The 23,813-nt window shown below is 39.4% G+C and overlaps 1 protein-coding gene across 1 annotated transcript; it reads right to left on the bottom strand.

The window, feature by feature from the left end:
• Positions 1 to 934: 934 nt before the first annotated feature.
• On the bottom strand, positions 935 to 3,180 carry LOC134662618 (uncharacterized). Its single transcript, XM_063518890.1, has 3 exons — positions 2,775 to 3,180; positions 1,702 to 1,918; positions 935 to 1,025 (listed from the first exon to the last, which is right to left on the bottom strand). The coding sequence occupies exons 1-3, from the start codon at positions 3,178 to 3,180 to the stop codon at positions 935 to 937; spliced, it is 714 nt and encodes a 237-aa protein (XP_063374960.1).
• Between the last annotated feature and the right edge of the window lie 20,633 nt (positions 3,181 to 23,813).

Genomic DNA, 23,813 nt, shown 5'->3' on the forward strand with positions numbered 1-23,813 from the left:
CCATCATCACCCGGAACGCGTTATTATATTGGACTCGAAGGGCCCTATAGGCCCGTTGCGAATACTGAACCCAAAGGCTGCAGGTATACAGGGAAGTACAGAACGCTCTAAAGAGAGTGATCTTTACCTCCCCGGAGCACCCCGCAAACCTTCGTGCTATCATATTTGCCCGCACCGACAGGGCTCTTCGTTCCCGTTCAATATCCATATCGTCCTTGAGGTCGGCCGCAACAACATGACCTAGATACTTAAATTGGGTTACTCGATCCATTGGACTGCCATTCAGATAGATTGCGGGAAACTCTGAAGACCTGTTGCGGCCGCTCTCAAAGACTACATATTGGCTCTTTTTCTCATTATATTTGAGACCGTGACTCACCGCATAGTCCTCACATATCTTGAGCAGCTCACGCATGCCACAGACCGAGGCGCTCAGAAGCACCATGTCGTCCGCGTAACTGATGTTGTTTGGCATAGATATGGCATCCGACATGGATGCTGCTGAGCTCCTCGATGAGTTCGTTCACATACAGGTTGAAGAGCGTTGGTGAACTCAAACCCCCCTGCCTCACCCCGCACTCCAACCTGTACTCGTCCGATAGCGCATTTGACCATCTAACGCAGTTGACCTGGTTTCCATACCAGTACCTAAACATACGTACTGTTTCCGGCGGTATACTGGTTTTCCTTAATTTTTCCCATAGTATGTCATAGGAAACCAGGTCAAATGCCTTAGAAAGGTCCAGGAAACATGCAATCACTGGGGTCTTACTCTTGGTGTAATACTTCACATTATGCTTCAGACACAGTATTGCAGATTCTGTAGACAAACGCGGTCGAAAGCCAAATTGGTTGTCATGCAGTTTTATATGCTCACTTAGCTGTGAATTAAGCACACTGTCAAAATAAATACTTTGGCTATAATCGTTGCCAGTCATATCGGTCTGTAATTGTTTTTGTCTGCCAAGTCCCCAGTTTTGTTTTTAACTACAGGAACCACGATAGTGCGCATCATATCATTAGGCCTTCGATCAACACGGGCTTCCGACACGTCGGAAGGGATAGGCCCAAGCGATATCTTGACATACACATCATTCTGCCATTTTTCGCGGGGGGGGAACGTGCACACAGTCGCACTTCTCACACACTTAGTACAAAATCAAATCTGTAATGACAACACAAATACATACAAAATGACACCCTACACAAACAAATCTTGCACACCTCGATCTGTTTTTGTGTACGGACGAGTCACAAGTGTCACAACACGCACACTAACACATTATCGTCAAAGAATTTTATTGTTTTCTGAGAGATGAGAAGTCGGATTTGTCGCTCGACCGATCCGCAATTTGTACTGGGCGAGGAAAATCGATAAATCCAGCAATTACATGAGACTAAAATATAATAATTGTGTTTAAATGTAATTAAACCTATGATATGTAAAAAAAAATGTTACATGTGAAATGTAACACCTTCTTTTTGTAAATTTGATGTCCCCGACCTCTTTGTACAACAAAAAACCAAGCAATTAGGCATTTTTTCTGCTGCTGTGTTCACTCGCGCGTCTGGTATCGGTCTAGTTAAAAATCCGAGCGCAACTAGTTTTATTACCCGCGCTAGATCAGTTAATCTTGTATCTAGGCAGTGGGGAAATAGTGCGAATGCCGCATCCCTTCCGTGTTGATCGAAGCATTAGGCAGATATGAATGCCTCATACACACTGTAAAAAACATTGCCAATACCCTAGATATGTGAGGACCAGCGTTTTGGAGGTGCTCGATACTGAGACCGTCATGACCCGGGGATTTGCCTCTGGACATTGATTTAATTACTTTATCAATATCCTTGACCGTAAACCCCGGGCCTGGTTTTTCATTGGAGGTCTCAGTCACAAGCCCCCCCATCAGCGATGGACCTAAGGGGATTTCAAAAAGAAATGGTCTTTAAACAGGTTCGCGACACTTTTGGGTTCGCTTACGCCATCAACACTGACCGGGTGGCCAGCCATAGGCTTCATTTTGCTTGTGGATCTCCAGAAACCACGGAAATCTTTTTTAGAGTGATGAGAGGTGATTATGTTCAGTTTAATTTGGTTTTGATGACTTTGACACCATTTTAACCGTGATTTAAAGATCTTACGACTCTCCACCATCTCTTTAAAAAGACATCCGCTTTTAGGTCTCCCACCTAATGTCCATTCATGAAACCGTTGCCTGGCAACCCTATGAGCGCCACTGACAAACTTATTCCAGCCCACTACCTGTTTTTTAGTCCTAGTTCCTCTCTCAATCCTCCCTATAGTCGCCGAATTCCTTAGAGCATTAATTATGTCACTATAGAGATTGTCCAGAACTTTTTTTGCCCATTTTGACAATAGTTGTCCGCACAGCTCCTTAGTTCAGTTGACATTATTATTCTTGTTTAGAGGAGCCCCACCAGTAACTCTGGTAACTAAAATATTCAGGTCACATTCCAGAAACATAGGGAAATGGTCAGACCAGGTAACACAGTTGTCTACAAAGACATTTTGTACGGAAGACAAGGCAGCTTCAGTTACCACGCAATGGTCCAGCCAGCGCTCACACAAATGCGCGTCACTAAAAAAAGTATAGGTATTCGATGTAATCCCTAGCTTAATGACGTCTACGCAAGACCACTTTTGCTCATCACAATAATTAATTCTCGCTCGGTATAAAAACGTTCATTTGGGTGAGCATTAAAATCCCCCATTAAATAGACTGCTTCTACGCCGTAATCGTCAATCAATGCACTGACCTCAGCTAAACAATCCGTGAATTCCGCAACATTGTCACTGCAATCCGTGGGCATGTAAACACTCACCACTATAACCAGTTGATTATCAGCAGTCATTATCTTTATAGCACACAACCGCGCGTTTTCGCATTGCACCACACTCACACTTTGAAACGCAGATCGCCGCCACAACAAACCAACACCACCATATGGACGCCCGCGCAACATTCCCGCCGATGTATCCACCGCCGAGGTCCCCGTCGAACAGAAATTCTCGTCAATTGTATTTAGGTATGGTATTTCATCCCAACAGAGCCACGTCTCTTGAAGAGCTATAATGTCTGACCTTCGACACAAATCCTTAATACAATCGACTGAACGCTTTACGCTCTTACAATTGAAGGTACAAAAACGATATGCCATAATTAATATAAATAACTATGTATGTAAATAGAATTCATTAATATCTCACAATTAGGGTTTGCAATCCGGATCCGGAATGTATGAAATTATCCGGATCTGGATCCGGAGCCGCGGATCTTTCCATACATTTCGGATCCGTCGTGCAAACCCTACTCACAAGGAGGTTTTGTGTTTTTATTGCCGTGTTCAGAGTTTTCGCCGATCGTATATCTGTATTTGAAATGTATAAATTTGCGAAAGATTATTCCTTTAGGCCATATACTTTTGTCTAATAATTTTTAAGAAAAAAAACCGACTTCTATGCGGCCCGACTTGGTGCGCTATGTAGAAAAGGAGGTAAAACCACCCACTTTTCTAGTAGCATTTTGTTTCTGTAAGGCTGCGAGCCTAACCTAACCTAACCCACTTTTGTTCGGTTCTGTGAGGATAGCAGTTCAAACCTAACCTAACCTACTTAAGGGCGCATACCGCATACGGTGCGGTGTACGGGGGTTTGGCCTCATCATACTTTATACCTACATTTTATGGTAGGTAATCATAGTGGTTTATTTAGTTTAGGTATCATAGTGGTTTTCCGGGTCTGAGTCCAGGTCCGAGTCCGAGTCCGAGTCGAGGTCAGGGTCCGGGTCCGAACCGGATCCGGGTACGAGTCCGGATCTGGATCCGAGTCCGGGTCCCAGTCCAAGTCCAAGTCAAAGCCAAACGTCGTTGAAGAGTTCTGTTCTGATCATCATCAGAACAAAATGATGAAAATACAGAAAATTCTATACGTGTGCCTTTAATATTTGAGGAGTTCCCTCGATTCCTCATGGATCCCATGTTCAGAACTTGAGCTTGACATAAATATGGCTTAAAAACCTAACTTGCTTAACAAACATAGCGAAGATGAAAAATCGCCAAACGCGAAGAGTTTCGTTCTGGTCATCATCAGCAGTTACACTTCCTCAAATGTTACTTTTTTTAATGTATATGCTTGATTTGTTGATAAAAACACAACAATCACTATATGTGTGCCTTTAAGATTTGAGGAGTTCCCTCGATTCCTTATGGATCCCATCATCAGAACTCGAGCTTGACAGAAATGTGGCTTAAAAACTAAACTTGCTTAACAAACATAACGAAGAGGACAAATCGCCAAACGTGAACTATGGGTCGTTGAAGAGTTCTGTTCTGATCATCATCAGCAGTTCCACTTCATCAAATGCGACAGTTTTTAATAAAAAAGCTTGATTTTCTGATGAAAATACAAAAATCTCTATACGCACGCCTTTAAGATTTGAGGAGTTCCCTCGATTCCTCACGGATCCCATCATCAGAACTCGCGCTTGACAAAAATGTGGCTTAAAAACTTAACTTGCTTAACAAACATAACGAAGAGGACAAATCGCCAAACGTGAACTATGGGTCGTTGAAGAGTTCTGTTCTGATCATTATCAGCAGTTCCACTTCATCAAATGCGACAGTTTTTAATAAAAATGCTTGATTTTCTGATGAAAATACAAAAATCTCTATACGCACGCCTTTAAGATTTGAGGAGTTCCCTCGATTCCTGATGGATCCCATCATCAGAACTCGCGCTTGACAAAAATGTGGCTTAAAAACTTAACTTGCTTAACAAACATAACGAAGAGGACAAATCGCCAAACGTGAACTATGCGTCGTTGAAGAGTTCCATTCTGATCATCATCAGCAGTTCCACTTCATCAAATGTCACGTTTTTGAATGTATATGCTTGATTTGTTGATAAAAACACAAAAATCACTATATGTATGCCTTTAAGATTTGAGGAGTTCCCTCGATTCCTCATGGATCCCATCATCAGAACTGGGTTTTGACAAAAACGGGACCAATCTGTATGCATATACATACAATCACAAAAAGAATTTTCAAAATCGGTTCAGTAATGACGGAGATATGGAGTAACAAACATAAAAAAAAACAACCGAATTGATAACCTCCTTCTTTGAGATTTGGAAGTCGGTTAAAAATAAAGGCAATTTACTCAGACAGACAAAGAACTTGTACGCTTTATGGTTTGTTTCTTTTTTAACCCTTAAATACATGATTTTTTCGTTTTGCCCGAAATTAATATATATATCACATAATTGTTTGCCGTTTCTAGGAAAAATAGTAAAAAAAATTATATGATCGATTTTCACTGGGAAATCAGTGTTAAAAGTTGCATAGTCTAAATCATATTTTTGGAAATATATAGCTATTAGTAAGGGGTATAGGAAAAATCTTAACTAGCAACAAAGGTACACTATTTGTGATGTTCCTATGATAAAATTTGTAAATATAAAATAATTACAAACCCCGAAAAATCTGCCCAAAATCACATACTAAAAATCATCAACTTCCAGGTTTTTCCAAGTTTTCCGACATTTCGTCTATAAACAAATGTAACTTTTATAAATTAAAATACTGCGTAAATTTATGTAATAATTCGGAAAATTTATTAGTTTTACTATTGAAATAATATACAAGAACAAATAGAATTTGTTTAATAATGCATAACATTTGATGTTTATGTTGTGTTCCCTTAAATGCATCACTATGCATTTAAGGGTTAATGTCAATTCTCTCCAACGATACACACACTTGCGTTTTAGCCATAATATGTTCAATTATGTCCTCCTCACGAGTGTCCTTATGAATATTCGAGATAAACATTGGAATATTACGCTCCGCAGCTTTAAATTTCTGATTTGACTCGTTTGCTATGCCAAACTGGCCTCTATAGCGATATTTACGCTTGTCTTTTTTGTACTTCACCTCTTTCCATTCCTCTTCACCCGAATGTAAAATAGCATTTTGATTATGCTCGCTATTTAATTTTAATTTTTCATCCATAAGCGCCTCAATACCGGCCGGCGCGGGCCCGACCGGCTGATCGGTCAGCTGTTCATTGCGATGACTCATCTCGTTCGCTGTGCTAGTTACCAACCGCATATTATCATCACTCTGCGCTGTGCAGTTATTATTTTTACCCTCATTTACGCCTGACTTGCATTGCATTTCGTCGTTTGTTCGAATAGGAGACAGAGTGTCATACTTAACAGAGCCATCACTATCCCTCCTCGTCGAGTCATGTGCATTAAATAGTCCGTGCGGGCCACTATTCATACACCAGGCCCCTCGCCTATTGTTTACATTACAACTACACATCATCGACAAACGTGCAGGCGGGCCTACACTGCTTATTTTTTGCATGTCATTTCTTAATTCTTCTAGATCTTTTGACGTAGCATCTCTGTGACGGTCTCCAAATCGGTTTGTAATCGCACCAGATCTTTGAGCAACTTCGTACAATCCAGGTGGTCAAAGGTTAGCGGTGGAAGTTTTTCTAAATTCCGTGCAACGAATATAGGTATCTGGTAGGGATCCGTTGTTTTAAAAAGCTGGATAACGTCATTTATTTCACGCTGAGCCTTTCCGTCATCCTTTCGTTGAACGTTTCGTCTAGTATTCGGTAGTGATTCAAACAGTAACGTCTTTGATGTTTGAATTTCATCACTCGTGAACGATGTAGTGCATAGGCGCACTAGACTTTCTTCGCCCATTACAGAAATCTTGTTCTGTATATACGATAACATTTCATCGATAACGATATTACACTTAGTACATTTCACCGTACTCGTCATTTTTACAACACTCACGCGCCGACAGCGACACCGCACAAATCGCACAATAGCCGGAGAGCTAGCCACGGCAATAGGTATGCAATTTATAGAGCAACGAAATCCCTCTAGTTAGTATGCCATACTATCATTATTAATTAAACCGGGCGCCTGGCAGCTGTCTAGTGGTGGGTGTGGGAGTGGATGGGCAACAAAGTGGTTGTAAAATCAATTGAAGGTGTGCAATTTATAGAGCTCTGTGTTTGCTGTGATATAATAGCTAATTATGTATTTAATTCAAATATAACAATGCCAGGCGTTTTATTTGGGGGAAAAGTAGTGCCAGGTGATAAAAATCGATAAAAATACACAATTACTTGTGCGCCTGTAGGAAGATCACGAGCAAATTGCACCTGACTCACAATCTATGAGTAAAGCAATTGTGAGTACTTCCTGCAGGCGCACAAAGTGATTGTGTATTTTCATCACCTGGCACTACTTTTCCCCCAAATAAAACGCCTGGCATTGTTATATTTGAATTAAATACATAATTAGCTATTATATCACACCAAACACACAGCTCTATAAATTGCACATCTTCAATTGATTTTACAACCACTTTGTTGCCCATCCACTCCCACACCCACCGCTAGACAGCTGCCAGGCGCCCGGATTAATTAATAATGATAGTATGGCATACTAACTAGAGGGATTTCGTTGCTCTATAAATTGCATACCTATTTCCGTGGCTAGCTCTTAGACCACAAGAGAAACCGTGCGTCACCTACGGATGCACACGCGAGACTGAAATAATGAAAGTTTTATTTATTTTATTTTATTCTGTCATCCTAAAAAATCTTATAACGTAAAAGCTCAATATAAAAATAAAATTTTTCGTTGGTGTCTTAAAAATCTGACGGGACCGCGCTTAAAAAAAGTCTTAAGAGGAAAAACACCCGTGAAATAAAAGAATCGCGGGCCGATACAGAAGTATTAGGTACGTGTGAATTAGTTTAAAACGTATAAAACAGGTTTAACTTATTTTAGTAGACATCTTAACCCCTAATGTAAATTTCATTCGATAGCCTGACGTGCGTTCGCGTTATGTCTATTTTTGTATGGGATTTTGAACAATGCACCAAGCGGTACGTTTTGGAAACTCAAAATCCCATACAAAATGACACTTAACTCAAACCCGTACGTCACGTCACGCTATCGAATGAAATTTACACTAGGGGTACTGAACACGCCATGAATGTAGTGACAGCATAATCAACGCAGTACCGTCGGCACCGTAAAGCTGCAGTTGATTTATGCACTACAAATTCATCAGATGCAGCTGTGGTCAATTATACTAGACCAGTGCGGTGATTCACTGTCTCCGAATATTGTCACTGATTCACATTAATCATTGCTACGGTTTTTCGTGATTTTGATGATATCTCGACTATAGTTAAATTATAAAGACAACTAGCGACCCGCCCCGGCTTCGACAAATTAAACATAAACCTTCCTCTGCCTATAAAAAAAACCGTTGCGTAGTTTTAAAGATCTAAGCATGCATAGGGACAGACAGCGGGAAGCGACTTTGTTTTATACTATGTACAATAATTATAGTGATTTCACGAAAATACTGAAAAAATGGAGTGTCTTGAATTACACCAGTTCTTCATTATTCATTATCCTAAGTGTAAGGCCTGAGTCTACGCTCGAGTTGGGCGTACAGCGGGGCGGGGCGTGCGGCGTGCATGTTAAACAAATGCAAGCGTATAGGAGCGGCCTTAGTGCACGCCGCTGCTTAAATCACTTGCGATCCCGACGCCACGCTGCACGCCCCGCCGAACGCTCCGCTTCGAGCGTCCACTCAGGCCTTACACTAAGGCCGTAAGCAAAATGAAATATCGAGACACGATCAGTTTACGTTCATTACGAAACCAGAGGTCAATGACCCCGCGACCTGTGATGCTAACATGTTAGAGATAATTCGAGATAAATATATACTGTTTGGATAGCTGCGGTTTAAATTCATTAAAATGAAAGAAAAACTGTAAAAATGTCATTTTAATTTAAGTACGAATAAAAATTGTTGCCCGAGTTCTCTTTTTATCTGGACAAAGTCTGGTTTTACCGCTTGATTTGCCATCAGCAGCTTGAAATTGCAGTCTGCGCTAAATTTTTAGGTCAGCACAACTGGCTTTCTATGAGTAAAAAAATTGATTTCTTTTTCTTACTTACACTTCCTTACAAATCTTATCATCTTATAAATATTGTTATTTAACTTTAATATTATACAATACAAAAATAAACTTTGAATAAATGTCATATACTAAGAAAAAGTGACCAAGGCCTCCAGTGCCCCAGGCTGGAATCGAACCAGCGTCCTCTGCTATCGCGGCAGGTGCCTGAGCCATTCGGCCACCGGGCCACAGCGGCATAGGTCGAATTTTTCCAAGTATATGCACTTCTTACTGAAGGCTTATGGCGCCCCCTGGCTACCTCTAAGGTAGAACAGTATGGTTCGACCTTTCTAACTGGATCATCTCAGGTGATACCGAGTTAGTCGAGTTATTCAAAGTTTATAATTTATAGTAGTGTGTCTACTTGAAATAAAAACAAATTAAAATATTTTCTGAAAATAATTTAATTTGTTCTAATACAATACAAAAATATTTAAAAAAACTCAACGTTTTTATGACATCCTGTATTACAACCCTTGTATTTTTTACTGATTTAGAAAATAAGAACATTTTTTTTAGTTTAGTTGATACATATAACTAGATTCAAGTAGGCCAGCAATCCAGTTGCATACCTGCATTGCCGGTGAGGTCAGGGCGTTTTAATCTAGCACGCGCAGGAAATTAAAGCGCAATTTAGTTCGCGTGCACTCCGGCGGTCACTACTGCCGGCGCTATTCGACATGCTACTAAATCAAATGCTCTAGATTATACACCGAAACTATATGAGCCACAAAATCATATCTTCCACTAAGAAAGATCCAGAACTAGGTTAAACAAAGTACTTAGGCAAAATATAAATATACAGCCATATTCGAACTTTAAGAATCGTCAAATATTAGATATTGAAACGATATGGATTGGATAGGTATGTCAGTGTCAATCAAGTGTCAAAAGTGACGTTTTTGTTTGACGAAACGTCATTATTGACACTTGTTTGACTCTGACATATCCGATCCATATCGTTTCAATATCTAATATTTGACGTATCTTTAAGTTCGAATATGGCTGATAGCTTTAAAATTCCTTTGTACAACGTTTAGTGAGACGCAAAAGTTAGTATGTACTATATAAAAAAAGATGCTTAATATTCAATTGTTTTCTACTATTTACTACATTCGTTTCATGCCGCGTCGACAAACTCAAACGCATTTCATTCAAAAATGAATTCAAACTGGTTTGACATAAGATTGGCTTCAGAATATAAGGGTTGAAAGAAAATGATAAATTGTGACAGCCACTTGGCATGGGGTAGTAAAATTTGATGATATCAAGCGGCATTCAGATTTTGCAATTTGTTAAAATTTTGATATTGTTATGATACCACCCTTTAAATCATAATATTTGATAATATAATTTGATGTGTTCCCAAAGTTGTACAAGTGGTACACATTTTTCAAAAGTTTGCAAACCTCTATATCTAATATAAAACTAGAACAAACGTAAATAAAAAAATAAGTAAATAATAAAATAAATAGACATGGCTCACGACATAACCGCCATGTGGGATGTTGATTTGACGATCATTGTCCCGATAGTCGTTTTAGTGAACGGTCTAAGAGCGAAGAGTCTCGCCCGACATCTTGAGAGACTCTCGCTAGGTGGTTGGATCAAGGGCCAGATGCAGAAGGCGGTGATCTTGGACACGGCGCGGACAGTCCGCCGGTTCTTCTCTCTGCGGCCCTGACCACCGGTAGCTTGGGCCTTGCCCCGCTGCTGGCGGCACCCTAGGTTAGGTTTTTTATAATGTGTTATATGTATTTTTTATTGTTTAGTAAGTGTTTTTATATTTTACTTTTATTTTCATATTATAAATAACCTAACTTACGACGAAAAATAAATAAATATTGTAGGACATTATCACACAAATTTACTAAGTCTCACAGTAAGCTCAATAAGGCTTGTGTCGTGGGTACTTAGCGATACCAATATAATAATAATAGGTATATAAATACTTAAATATAAAGAAAACTCTCATGACTCAGAAACAAATAATAAAAAAAAATCTGTCTGAGTATCATAACCATAACAGATATAATAATCCGAACACCACCCCTCCAGGGGTAATAAAGTAGGTGTTGCTCGCGATACGGGTTGTTTGACGTGACGTGACGTCAATTCACGTCATTCGCGGGTTTATTGACGTGGGGTTGGGGACTTTGAGAAACATTGAGTTTATGTTGATTGTAGAACAGGTAGTCTAATATTTTTCTTTAGTGTAGAAGACAAAAAAAGGAATGATACTTTAGAAATACGGAAGTGCATATTTGATAAGTAGGTACAGTCAGCAAAACACACTAACGCGTAGAAATCCAAAAGAAAAGTCATGGGAAGCCTATAAGACTGACCTTGAAAACCGTCTAAAGGATGTACCAAAATATGTAAAATCACCAGACTCTCTCAACCTAACAGTCAACTTAATATCTAAAGGCATACTTAGGGCCTACGAGTACGAACAAAGCTGTCCGTTGAAAGAGACTAAAACTACTAACACAACGACGTGGTGGAACAAAAGGCTAGAAAACCTCCGTAGATCCACACGTCGCATATTCAATCACTCGACCACACCGAATGAGTGGAAAAGGTATGGTAGAGCGCTGACTGAATATAATAAACAAATCAGGAAGGCAAAAAGGAGGTCATGGAGAAGTTTTTGTGAAGAGATTGCCCAAACTCACAAAGGAGCACGAATTCACAAAATACTCTCAAAGACACCGACCAACTATCTCGGTCTTCCTAAAAGACCAGATGGCACTTTTACGAACACAGAAGAGGAAACTCTAGACTTGCTCAGAGGCACCCACTTCCCCGGTTCGTACACAACCAGTAACACACAGTTATGCGCCCAAAGGAATAATCAAATCCACAGGGCACGCAATATCGACTGGAATTTGGCAACTTATATCTTCAGACCAAACAAAATTAAATGGGCATTGGAAAAATTTAAACCATTTAAATCAGCAGGAGAAGACGGAGTGTTTCCAGCGCTTTTACAGCAAGGACAGGACCTCCTCCTCCCGCATCTGGTCAGAATATTCCGAGCAAGTTTTGCGTGGGGAATTATACCAGATCAATGGACTAGGGTCAAGGTACGCTTCATTTTTTTTTGGTATGCCATGTTGAAGTATGAAATTGTTTACAAAACATTTTGCAACCTCTGTAAAAGTTTTAGAAACAAGGGGATATGCACAAACGTATTTGGATAGTTCGCATTGTAAAATTAGAATATTGTTTATTTATTTATTGACTAACTTACATTTACAGTTAAACCAGACATGTAAGTTATTAAACATAACAAATTATTTAATTACTTAGTACTATACTATAATATACATGACTATTAAATTTAATACAAAATTATGAGGGTATAGTCGTGGGTGTGGAGATTGACTCCAAATACCGAGTTGCAGTGGCTAGGAGTCTCGGTTCCTTCTGTGAGAATATGTCTGTCTGGGGGTCGAAGAGAAGGATATTATTTATGTGGTTCAGTGCTACATACAGAGGGCTAGTGATTAAAGTTACTGTGTTGGTGCTGGGAATTATAAAAAGAAGTGTGGGGCGAGGTCGAAGAGTAGTTCTCACAAATGGCGTAGGTACTTTAAAAGTGACATATTGCAGTAACCACGGATTTGTGATTGATCCACGTATTAATCTAAGGAAGTATTTTATGACTGCAAGTTGTCTCCGTACCTCAAGACTTTGATGACCGACCATTCCTAACACAAACTGCGTAGGATACATATAGGGATAGTACCCATACTGTTTCCAGTACAAGTATCTTACGAATGATTTCTGAACCTTTTCAATCAGAAGTACGTATTTCTTTTCGTGTGGGCACCAGACAATATAGTTACTTTCCAACAGGCTACGTACAAAGGCATTATATAATAGAGTAATGACGTGGTGGTTATGAAAGTATTTGGGTTGACGTACTACGAAACCAAGAGCTTTTATATATATGAATGATTATAATTATCCTTATCTAGAGGGCCCACTATATCTAAGAATATTTTTTCAAACGCAGAGTGCGCTGTTGACGTCACGACCATAGGTTCTTTTATCTGAACCGTATATTTTTGGCGCTGGCACTTTTCACACTTACTTACGAATTCTTTAATATCGTTTTCAAGGCCAGGCCTGTAATAGTACTTTTTCAAATTGTTATACATTCTCCTTATACCCGCGTGGCCACTCGTGGGTAAAAGGTGAAAATCATTAAGTATGACTCTTTTATCGTCTTTGTCATATATTCGCTTTACTTCATTTAATATGTGTAGTTGTGGTCTGGACCAATCCACCATATTTTGTATTTCGCTAACTAATTTCTCGACAAATATATTATTATATTTATTTTTAATGAAATATATGTCTTCAACTTTTATTTTCTTACATAACTCACTAAGTTCTCTCACAAAAGCGGCTCGCGTCAGTTGTGATTGAGATACTTGTTTAATATAAATTGTCTTTCTTTCCTGGCTATAACATAATGTTTTACTCTCGTGATTAATTCGTTTTTCTCTTTTTAACCTATCTATACTTTTTATATCTAGAAATCTCAACTCTACGGAATCCTTCGGTTTGCTATGTGTTGCTACAACTCTTGGTTGATCAGACCTGTTGTCAGTAGAAACCATATCAACCGGGGATACCGCATCCATCCTTCTTTTCTGCGCTCTAGTCATCACGTTAATTACATGTTCATTCATTTCTTTCAATTCCTCTGACGTAATGCGTATCCGGGACAATGCGTCTGCAGCCACGTTGTCCGTGCCTTTCACATATTCAACCACGTAATCGTACTCTTCTAATGCCATTCTAAATTTTAATAATCTACTCGAGGGATCTTTCATATTGAATAAGTACACGAGAGGTTTATGATCGGTACATATTTTAAATTTACGCTCGTACAGATATGGCCTAAAATGTTTAACTGCCCAAACCACGGCGAGCAATTCCTTTTCCACTGTAGGGTATTGAATTTCTGCTTTATTTAAGCTCCTACTTGCGTAAGCTATGGGTAATCCATTTGAATTAGACATAATTGCACCTATTGAAAATTTGGAAGCATCTGTTTGTATAATATATTCATTTTCCTGTGAAAAATTAGGATATTGTAAAACTGGTGGTGATACCATGCAGTCTTTGAGGCATTCGAATGCTTTTTGACAGTTATCATCCCATTGAAACTTTATATTTTTTCTACATAACAAATTCAAGTAATAAGCTTTTTCGGCAAAATTTGGAATGAATTTTCGGTAATAATTTGCGAAAGCTACAAAACGTTTCACCTCGTCTGTGCTTTTAGGAACTGGATAATTCTTCATAATTTCATCTCAACGCCGTTTTTAAGTTAAACTTCTCCATCTCGGACATATTAGTATCACTACACAATTCTAAAATTTCTGCATACAATGCATCAAACTGGCTACAAAATTTCTTTATAGTTATAAGATCGTCGTTTTTTATGCTCTCTTCAATTTCTTCTAAACTATCCAAAAAAGTAGAATAATCAGCATGCACAGCTTGTGCTTCAATCAACTTATTTTGAACAATTTGTCCTACTCTTCTCTTAGGACCGATTTTAATTAAATATTGTCTTATAACAGTTAACTGCTTAATTAAATCTAATAATTCATCTGCCATACTAATTCATAATTAATATTAAAAGATATATTCGCCTTAAGCTATTGCTACGTGATATGCTAATTATATTATAAACCAATTAAGTTCTAATCTTACTCATTGTCCGGTGAGTAGGTACAGACGGCTACACATGGCACAGACGGTTACAACGCGCACTACACTTTACACTGCACTTTTTATTTCGACGCTTACATACATATACAGCTCAATGAACAACATTGAGCTGTATATAGTCCGTATTCCGCTACAAAAGTTCAAACACGCACGTAGTTAAACCTCGTTTTCCGATTTCGGCGTCCGGCGAAAAATCGAGCTCCTCAATGCGTGCCCGCGTATCTCCTCACGTATCCACCTTTTGTGGCATCTTCTATAAAAGTAGTATGCAGCACCCAAGCATATGATACCAAAGATGCATACCACCACGACGAGCAGAATATTTGTGGTATTTATACTCTTAACCACCTCGGCGCTGTTGCTGGAGCCCCCGGCAGCATTCTGGGCTATAACGACCTCTTCTTTTGTTTGCGAAGACCCCATCTTCGTTCCACACTTATAATTTCATATTTGCAATGAGTCCCATGTTGAGCACCGTCTTTAATTTTGTTTTTCACAGCCAAATATTTAGTCCTTGACAAATAAATGTAACACTTTCGCGCGCGGTAGTCACGGTCGCGGACGTCGCGATAGGCAGCGCGCAAAGCGCTGCGATGGCATGATCGCCATATGAGGATGGATGTCGGGAGGTGTATTGACACAACCAGATTCTAAATAAGACTACACTTTATTCATAAAGATCATTGATTATATAGCATTGAAATACACGTATATAAGCATCTATAGTTCTATACACTACAGCCCTAAGGAGTTTTAGAGACGAAGCAAAACTATCTCAATTAAAGATTGTCTACTACGCATTGATCGAATCCAGGTTACGATATAGCGTCAAGTTTTGGGGTAACAGTTATAAGTACAATATACAAACAGCTTTTGTGGCTCAAAAAAGAGCAATAAGAACGATAGCTAGAGTACCACAGACAGAGTCCTGTAAGAGCTATTTCTTGGAATATGAAATTCTCACTGTGCCTAGTCTGTATATCTTGGTGGTACTAACAGATTTAATTAAGTCTATTTTTATTATAGAAACTCCAGAGGACAGAGAACTCCGTCTAGCTACTAGGAGAAAAGACTTGCCACAAACAATCACGGCTAAGCTTAAAGTAGTGAAGCACTCAGCAAGCTATCAGGCCATTATTCTCTTTAATAGATTACCTGTTGAATTGAAGATGATCGTCAATGTAAACATGTTTAAAACCAAGCTCAAGATATTTTTGCTAAGCAAGTGTTTGTACTCAATGGAAGAATTTTGTCAGCCCACTAATTGAAATGCTTTTTGAATTGACATTAAATATATACACTCTAATTAGAATTCATGTGACAATATAGTTGAATATAGGTGATATAATTATTCCGTACTTGACATATATTAATTTTTTGTATATAAATTTCGACTGACATTCTATATTTTATTGTATTTTTTTAATTGTATTTTTTTTAATTACCTAGTTAATTATGTTTCTTGTTGTTGGGCAATTGCTTGTATGTTACTGTGTATTTCTTTTGTGTTAGCCAATTTGTATGTATAATTTCCAATGCGATGTAAATATTGCTTGTGAATAAATAAATGAAATGAAATGATAATATAGGTAGATAATGAGAAGATATTTTTTTTTGTTTGTTCAAGATCTCAAATACTTTATAGAGTCAGATCGAGAAAAGTCTGCAGCGATTTTGATAGCCCACGCAGAGCAAGTGTCATTTTAAACGCCAAACTTCTATGAATTTATGACGTGTAAATAACACTTGCACTGCGTGGGCTACCAAAATCGCTGCAGACTTTTCTTGGTCTAACTCTACTATTTTTATATAAAAACGTCTATGGGCAGAGCAGTTCTGCTGACGTAGTGCCAATAATGTAGAATATCGTTGTTTTTGATACAATTACTTTAATTTGAATGTTTTTTATCCCGACTTAAGTCCCAAAATCCCGAAAAATTTATATGAATTCCCGATAATAGCGCCTTTCGATCTGGCAACCCTAACCGCAAACGAGAGAGTCGACATTTTGTTATCTAACCTCTCTATCACTCTTGCATATTCGAGCGATAAAGAGGCAGATACCTGAGTTTCGATTTCGCGTTTCCCGGGAGGCCCTTTGTATGCAAACCGCCTTGATATATTAATGTCATATTTGATTGTCTGTGAAAACTTGTCAAAAAACAGTTTAAGGTACAGTATGCAGAAGTTACTCTATGGTATTATACTTAAGTCACTAGTGCTGCACTCTGGCGGCAAAACATTGCAGTAATACTCCCTATTAATACCTAATAATAAGAAAATTAATAATCATCCGGGTAATTACGTACTTATATAGTTTTTGAAGGCGGTGCCAAATCAACAAAAAAATTATTTGCTGCCAATCATAAAAACGATTACGAGTAAGTAGTACAAGAACTAAACTAAGTACCTAGTCTTTTTTATGCAAGTACAGCGTTCTTCGTTGGCTAAAATATCGGTTCTCTAAAATTTGGTTTGGCACCGACTTACTCAAACGAGGAGATTTACTCAAACGCCAATGTCAACGATACTTTTATTGACTTAGAAAACTTATATATAGGTGCATACATTATCGGGTTCATACAAAACTGGTTAACGCCTAACTAAATTAAATCGAATAGCAGACGGCAAGGTTGAGCACGCCTACTCGCATCGATATGCAAAGAGCCAAGGGACAGTCGGGACGGGACCTATCGCCAAGGCACTAGCTAAACCTAGGGAGGAAGGAGAAGACTGCAAGTGGCTATCGAACTCCCGACCCATAGAAACTAGCCAAAGGACAGAGGTGTACCTATGGCTAAGGCTTGCTAGCTAAGTCATTTGATGCGGCGCGGACTGCGCCTTTTATTCGGTCCGCTCGGCGATCGTCGTGCGCGCTCGGTGCTCCTCGGTGGCTGGCCGGTGTGACGCAGTACTGTGCGAGCGAGAAAGTATTCGACCCGCGCGCCGTGAGAATTTGTATTGTTACAGTATTCATTACTTTTTGGTAGATTTTTTTCAAATTAAGAATTACGGTGATAGAGTCAGACCGAGAAAAGTCTGCAGCGATTTTGATAGCCCACGCAGAGCAAGTGTCATTTTAAACGTCAAAATTCTATGAATTTATGACGTGTAAATAACACTTGCACTGCGTGGGCTACCAAAATCGCTGCAGACTTTTCTTGGTCTAACTCATGGCCGTGAGAATTTGTATTGTTACATTCTCCCCCTCTGGTACTCGATGACGTCCATTGAGAGTACCAGCCGGCCTAGCCAAGGTTACAATCGCTATCGCTTCGACAACGAAACGCTTTGTGTCTCTCTATCACTCTTCCATATTAGTGCGACAGTGACAGTTGCGTTTCGATCGCTACGAAGCGTAAGCGATTGGCATCTTGGCTACGCGGCCAGGATCAGTATTAGTTACATTCTCCCCCTCTGATGCTCGATGACGTCCCGTGAGAGTACCAGGATCAGTATTGTTGCATTCTGTCCCTCTGGTATTCGTATGCCTCCATTGAGAATACCAGGACTTGTGTAGAACGATATCTCCTTCAGTTTCGCCAAGTCGACTAGTTGGCACTATTGAACAGTACCGCTTGAGAAAGTGTTCGTCAGAACCCTCCCCCTGGAGTGAAGCTACTCTGATAGCATACATCAACTGGATTGGTGTTACTGTGGATACTTCTGTTGGTACTTTGTCTTCAAATTGTGTTGTTACTACCTTCTTTATGCATGATTCGTCGTTTGCCTCCTTATTCATTCTGTACAGTCCCATTTTACACGTAGGGTACTTTAGAAAAATAATGTCGGGTAGGTGTAACTTCTTCATTAAAAGTGCGGGTAGTTGTCATTGTTGAGCGTGACAACTCACAATGTAATAAACCAAGGGACAGTCTATGAACCTATCGCCAAGGGACCTAGGTAAGTCTGGGAGAACACTGCAAGTGGGCTAACGAACTCCAGACTCATTGTGACTCGCCAAAGGACAGAGATGTACCTATCGCTAAGGCAGTTGCTAGGTGTCATTTGATGCGGCGCGGACTGCGCCTTTTATTCGGTCCGCTCGGCGATCGTCGTGCGCGCTCGGTGCTCCTCGGTGGCTGGCCGGTGTGACGCAGTACTGTGCGAGCGAGAAAGTATTCGACCCGCGCGCCGTGAGAATTTGTATTGTTACAGTATTCATTACTTTTTGGTAGAATTTTTTCAAATTAAGAATTACGGTGATAGAGTCAGACCGAGAAAAGCCTGCAGCGATTTTGATAGCCCACGCAGAGCAAGTGTCATTTTAAAACGTCAAACTTCTATGAATTTATGACGTGTAAATAACACTTGCACTGCGTGGGCTACCAAAATCGCTGCAGACTTTTCTTGGTCAAACTCTACGCTCTTGGCGAGCTCTTGGCCGTCCGCGGCCTCTGTCTCTTTCGCACTCATGAATTCATAGAGTCTGTGCGGGAAGAGAAGAGTCGTGGATTGTATTGGGCCCATATTGGGCCCCATACATTCCACGACTCTTCTCTTTCCGCACAGACTCTAGTAATTTAAGTCTAGTTGAGGAGTGTCTTTTCAAAAGGGTTTATTTTTTTCTTAGCGGTACTTGTAGAGAGAACCTTTCTCAAGAAAACTTAAAGTCCATTTTAGAAATAGATTCTCAGAAAAAATAAACCCTTTTGAAAAGACACTCCTCAGTTGTAAGTTTGTAACTAACACTTTACGGATCTTAATCGTCCGAAATAAATGATTTTTTTTTAATATACGTGATGGCTTCCCTTTCGCACACTTCAACTGTCTGTCAAGCGTCAGCGATGACATTAATGTCTGTGCATATGACGAAGTTTTAATTGTCTTGAATTGTTAAAACTCCTAGTGAGTATTATATTATTATATTATACTGCTTATAGTGCACTGCCTTATGGGAATATAGTTCAGATCCAGAGATCGCTACCAACTTTTAGTATGTTTAACTATCTCTTCGACCGTTTCCCACAAGGCATAGTACTATTACTTGATGGAGAAAACGACTAGGTACCTTTTTTGTTCCTGACAACTACCTACGTTGTCGTAGCCATCGCCTCCTAGATAATGATGGAACCTTTCACGCGACTGCACACCAGGCGGTCTAGCATGAGTTGCGCGAGTCCATACTTGAATCCGCGCCAGGTTAAGGTCCCTTTTTAGAGTTTTTCGTAAATAACTCTTAAACGGCGGCCCATAGCAAAAAATGTTCTACTACATAAGTAATCCATATAAAATTTCCTACAAAAAAGGTTCAGTACACTTTTTCGCTAGGATCAATATTTTAAAATGACTTACTTGACTTATTTTCCTATGTCCCCTAGATGGGGCAGAGGGCGTCCACAGTGCGCCGCCATCTGGATCGGTCTTGAGCTTCGTGCTTGACTTCGCTCCAAGTCTTCCCAATAGCCTCTGCCTCTGCAATAATAGTCCGGCGCCAGGTCTGCCTTGGACGGCAACGTTTCCTCTTTCCTTGGGGATTCCAGTCTAGGGCTTGCCTCGGTATGTGGTCAGGATCCCTTCGGAGTGTGTGCCCAATCCAACTCCATTTCCGGCGCTTGATCTGCTAGTTGATCGGAGTCTCATTGCAGCATCTCCACAGGTTGGCATTAGAGATTTTCTCGGGCCAGTATATACCGAGAATGCGGCGGAGGCAGCGGTTAATGCAGACTTGTAGCTGTCGCGAGATGTCTTTTGTGACCTTCCACGTCTCGCACCCATACAGCAAAACGGTTTTTACGTTTGACCGGAATATTCTGAGCTTAACTCTCCGTGTCAGTTTACTTGATTGCCATACGGGGCGGAGCTGTGCGAAGGTTGCTCTTGCTTTGGCTATTCTCGAAGCGATGTCCTCTTCGGTCCCTCCAGTTTCCGACACGACGCTCCCGAGGTAAGTAAATTTGTGGACTTGCTCCACAGCCTCTGTGCCAATAAGGAGCGGCACAGTACTTGCCGCCCTGCACCTCATCTCTTGGGTCTTCCGGGTGTTGACTTTGAGTCCCATCTTCATTGCCTCACTTCGAAGGTCGTCCAGCTTGGCTTGCATATCAGCGCGTGTGTGGCTCAGCAGGCATAGGTCATCAGCATAGTCCAGATCTTCTAAGATGTTGGAGAGTCCCCACTCTATGCCTCGGCGCTTATTATCAATCGCATGATGCATGATGCCATCGAGAACAACAAGAAAGAGGAGAGGAGAAAGAAGACACCCTTGTCGCACCCCCGCATTCACTGGAATATCCTCCGAGACAAGGCCATTGTGCGTCACTCTACAAGAGTAGGTCTTGTAGATAGCCTTTATGAGGTTGGTGATTTTCTCGGGGACACCAATTTCATGCAGCCGGTTCCAGATACAGGCCCACCTTAGCGTATCAAAGGCTTTTTCGAAGTCTACAAATGTTAGGTACATTTCCCTCTGAAATTCAGTAGCTTGTTCTAAAATGATACGTAGCGTGTTGACCTGATCTGTGCATGATCTGTGCGGTCGGAATCCAGCTTGCTCTTTGCGTATGAGAGGTTCTACGGCCTTCGACAACCTATATTTTAAAATACATATATTAAAGTGGGAGAGTCACGTATAATTTGTTCTAAGCTCGTTATTATTTAGTTTTTCCTAAATAACTCGTAAACGGTAGCCCACAGTAAAAAAATATCTTATAAAATAAATGCTACTTTTATTCGCTAGGATGAACATTAAAAAAGATATTAAAGGGAGAAAATAAATTCTAAGGTCCCTTTTTTAGTATTTCGTAAATAACTCGTAAACGATAGCCAATAGCAAAAAATGTGTTATTACATTAATATAATTAACATAACATTTCCTACAAAAAAGTTATGCAAACTTTTTCTCTAGAATCAAAATTTAAACTACGCTTGTCAGGCTACACCCCTTCCCCTTTAATATTTTTTTTAATATTGATCCTATCGAAAATAAGTAGCATTAATTTTATAAAAATCTCAAATAGATTATTTATGTAACAGTTATCTTTTTGCTGTGGGCTACCGTTTACGAGTTATTTACGTAAAACTAAAAAAAACGACCTTGTAACAAATTATAGGTAACTTTCCCACATTAATATATTTTTGAAATATTTATCCTAGCGAAGAAGTGTACTGAACCTTTTTTGTAGGAAATACTTATGTAGTAGAACATTTTTTGCTACGGGCCACCGTTAAAAGTTATTTACGAAAAACTCTAAAAAGGGACCTTAAAACACCATTCCCTACAACTATGCCAAAATTGGCTTACACATGTATTATTTCCGCTGTAAGTAATTCCCTCTAGTCGAGAGTGAACAAGAGATTTCCTTTGGCAGGTTTGGTCCACCGAGTCAAGTGGAGCCACCGAGATTTTTGATGTAAATTCTGGCTCTCAACTTTATCTTGATATCTAAATAAGTACATCATTTTAGTTACTACGCCAAGTTTGGTATCGTTTTCGTATAAATTGGGGATGCCGAATTCATTTATGATATCATAATGACACCATTTCGAAGTTAAAACACATAAAATATTAAATAAATACTTTTTTTTTAAATTCCTCTTCACGCTTAAACTGCTGAACCAATTTACCTAGTTGAAATTTGGTATAGAGATGGTTTGAGTCCCAGGGAAGAACATAGGATACTTTTAATCTCAACAATAATCCCTTAAGGGTGTGAAAAAGGCGGTGGAAATTTGTATGGGGATTCAATAACCGCTGAACCGATTTTGATAAAATTTGGTATAGAGATAGTTTGAGTCCCGAGGAAGAACATAGGATAGTTTTTAGTCCAGAAAAATCCCCTAAAAATGAAAGGTAAGGTGTAGGTTTTGTACGGGGAATCAATAAACGCTGAACCGATTTGGATGAAATCTATGTCTACATCTTTGATTTAGTTGAAAATGATACTAAACTATGACTTAGAACCTAAACTAAACAGAATTATTAACCTCAAACGTCGCAAACGCTTAAGGGCGTTTTTTTTTGTTGTCCCCTACACTTTTTTTTCAAAATTGGGATTTTTTATGTTATTTCTACTCAGAATCACGAGCTCTTTCTATCCTAATAGGAGAAAAAAAGTGTCCTAAGGTTTTTATTTCCATTACGTCACCATTTTTCATAGACTTTGTATGGCGGTCGCGGAATGGAAAGATCGAAAAATTTATGGAAATTTTGGGACACTTTTTTTCTCCTATTAGGATAGAAAGAGCTCGTGATTCTGAGAAGAAATAACATAAAAAATCCCAAATTTGAAAAAAAAGTGTAGGGGACAACAAAAAAAAAACGCCCGGAGACGGGGCGAAAAATCGATCTAGCTAGGTCTTGTCTCTAGGAAAACGCTCATTTTTGAGTTTTTATATGTTTTCCGAGCAAGGCTCGGTCTCCCAGATATTTGCTTACTTAATTTTACAGCACATTGGCGCCCCTTAGCTGTAATGCTGTAAATTTTTATTTCCATAAATATAAAATATTCTTTTCACCACACCAGCTCGGAAAGGCTTACTTTGCACTTCAAAAACTGATAGCAAAGTTGCATTTTATTCACATGTGAGGCAAAGTAATCAAATGCAAATTTTGAGTTGTTTTCTTATGTTTGCTGCTAGAATTGACTTTTAAATGATGATTTTGGATGATAAATATTTAATAACATTCATTTGGATTTGATTTGGTTTCATTTTGTTTGATATTTTACATTTAATATTTGGTTCGGGTTGGTGTGGTGAAAAATTTTGTGTTTCACTCGAGGGCAAATTTTGTTTAACCCTCGTGCTTTGAAACCCTCGCAACGCTCAAGATTCCATTTTTCGAACCACTCGCTACGCTCGTGGTTCAATTTTGGGATCTTTCGCTTGCTCGGGGATCAATATTAGCACGAGCGGTTAAACAACAACTTTGCCCCCTTGTAAAACAAATAACTATTTCACCACACCAACTGGTAAAGGCTCTCTTGATTGTTCAAAAACTGATAACAAAGTTGCATTTTATTCACATGTGAGGCAAAGTAATCAAATGCAAATTTTGAGTTACTTTCTTTTGTTTGCTGGT

The sequence above is a fragment of the Cydia amplana genome, chromosome 3, assembly GCF_948474715.1.
Source record: "Cydia amplana chromosome 3, ilCydAmpl1.1, whole genome shotgun sequence".
Taxonomy (NCBI): domain Eukaryota; kingdom Metazoa; phylum Arthropoda; class Insecta; order Lepidoptera; family Tortricidae; genus Cydia; species Cydia amplana.

Excerpts from the sequence above, each read along its gene's own strand:
- LOC134662618 (XM_063518890.1), bottom strand. The coding sequence starts at position 3,180 with ATGGCATATCGTTTTTGTACCTTCAATTGTAAGAGCGTAAAGCGTTCA. Across the intron at positions 1,919-2,774 it reads GGATTGTTTAGCTGAGGTCA|GTCCATCGCTGATGGGGGGG; the intron begins GTGCATTGATTG and ends AAATCCCCTTAG. Across the intron at positions 1,026-1,701 it reads TGTATGAGGCATTCATATCT|GCCTAATGATATGATGCGCA; the intron begins GCCTAATGCTTC and ends TGTTGATCGAAG.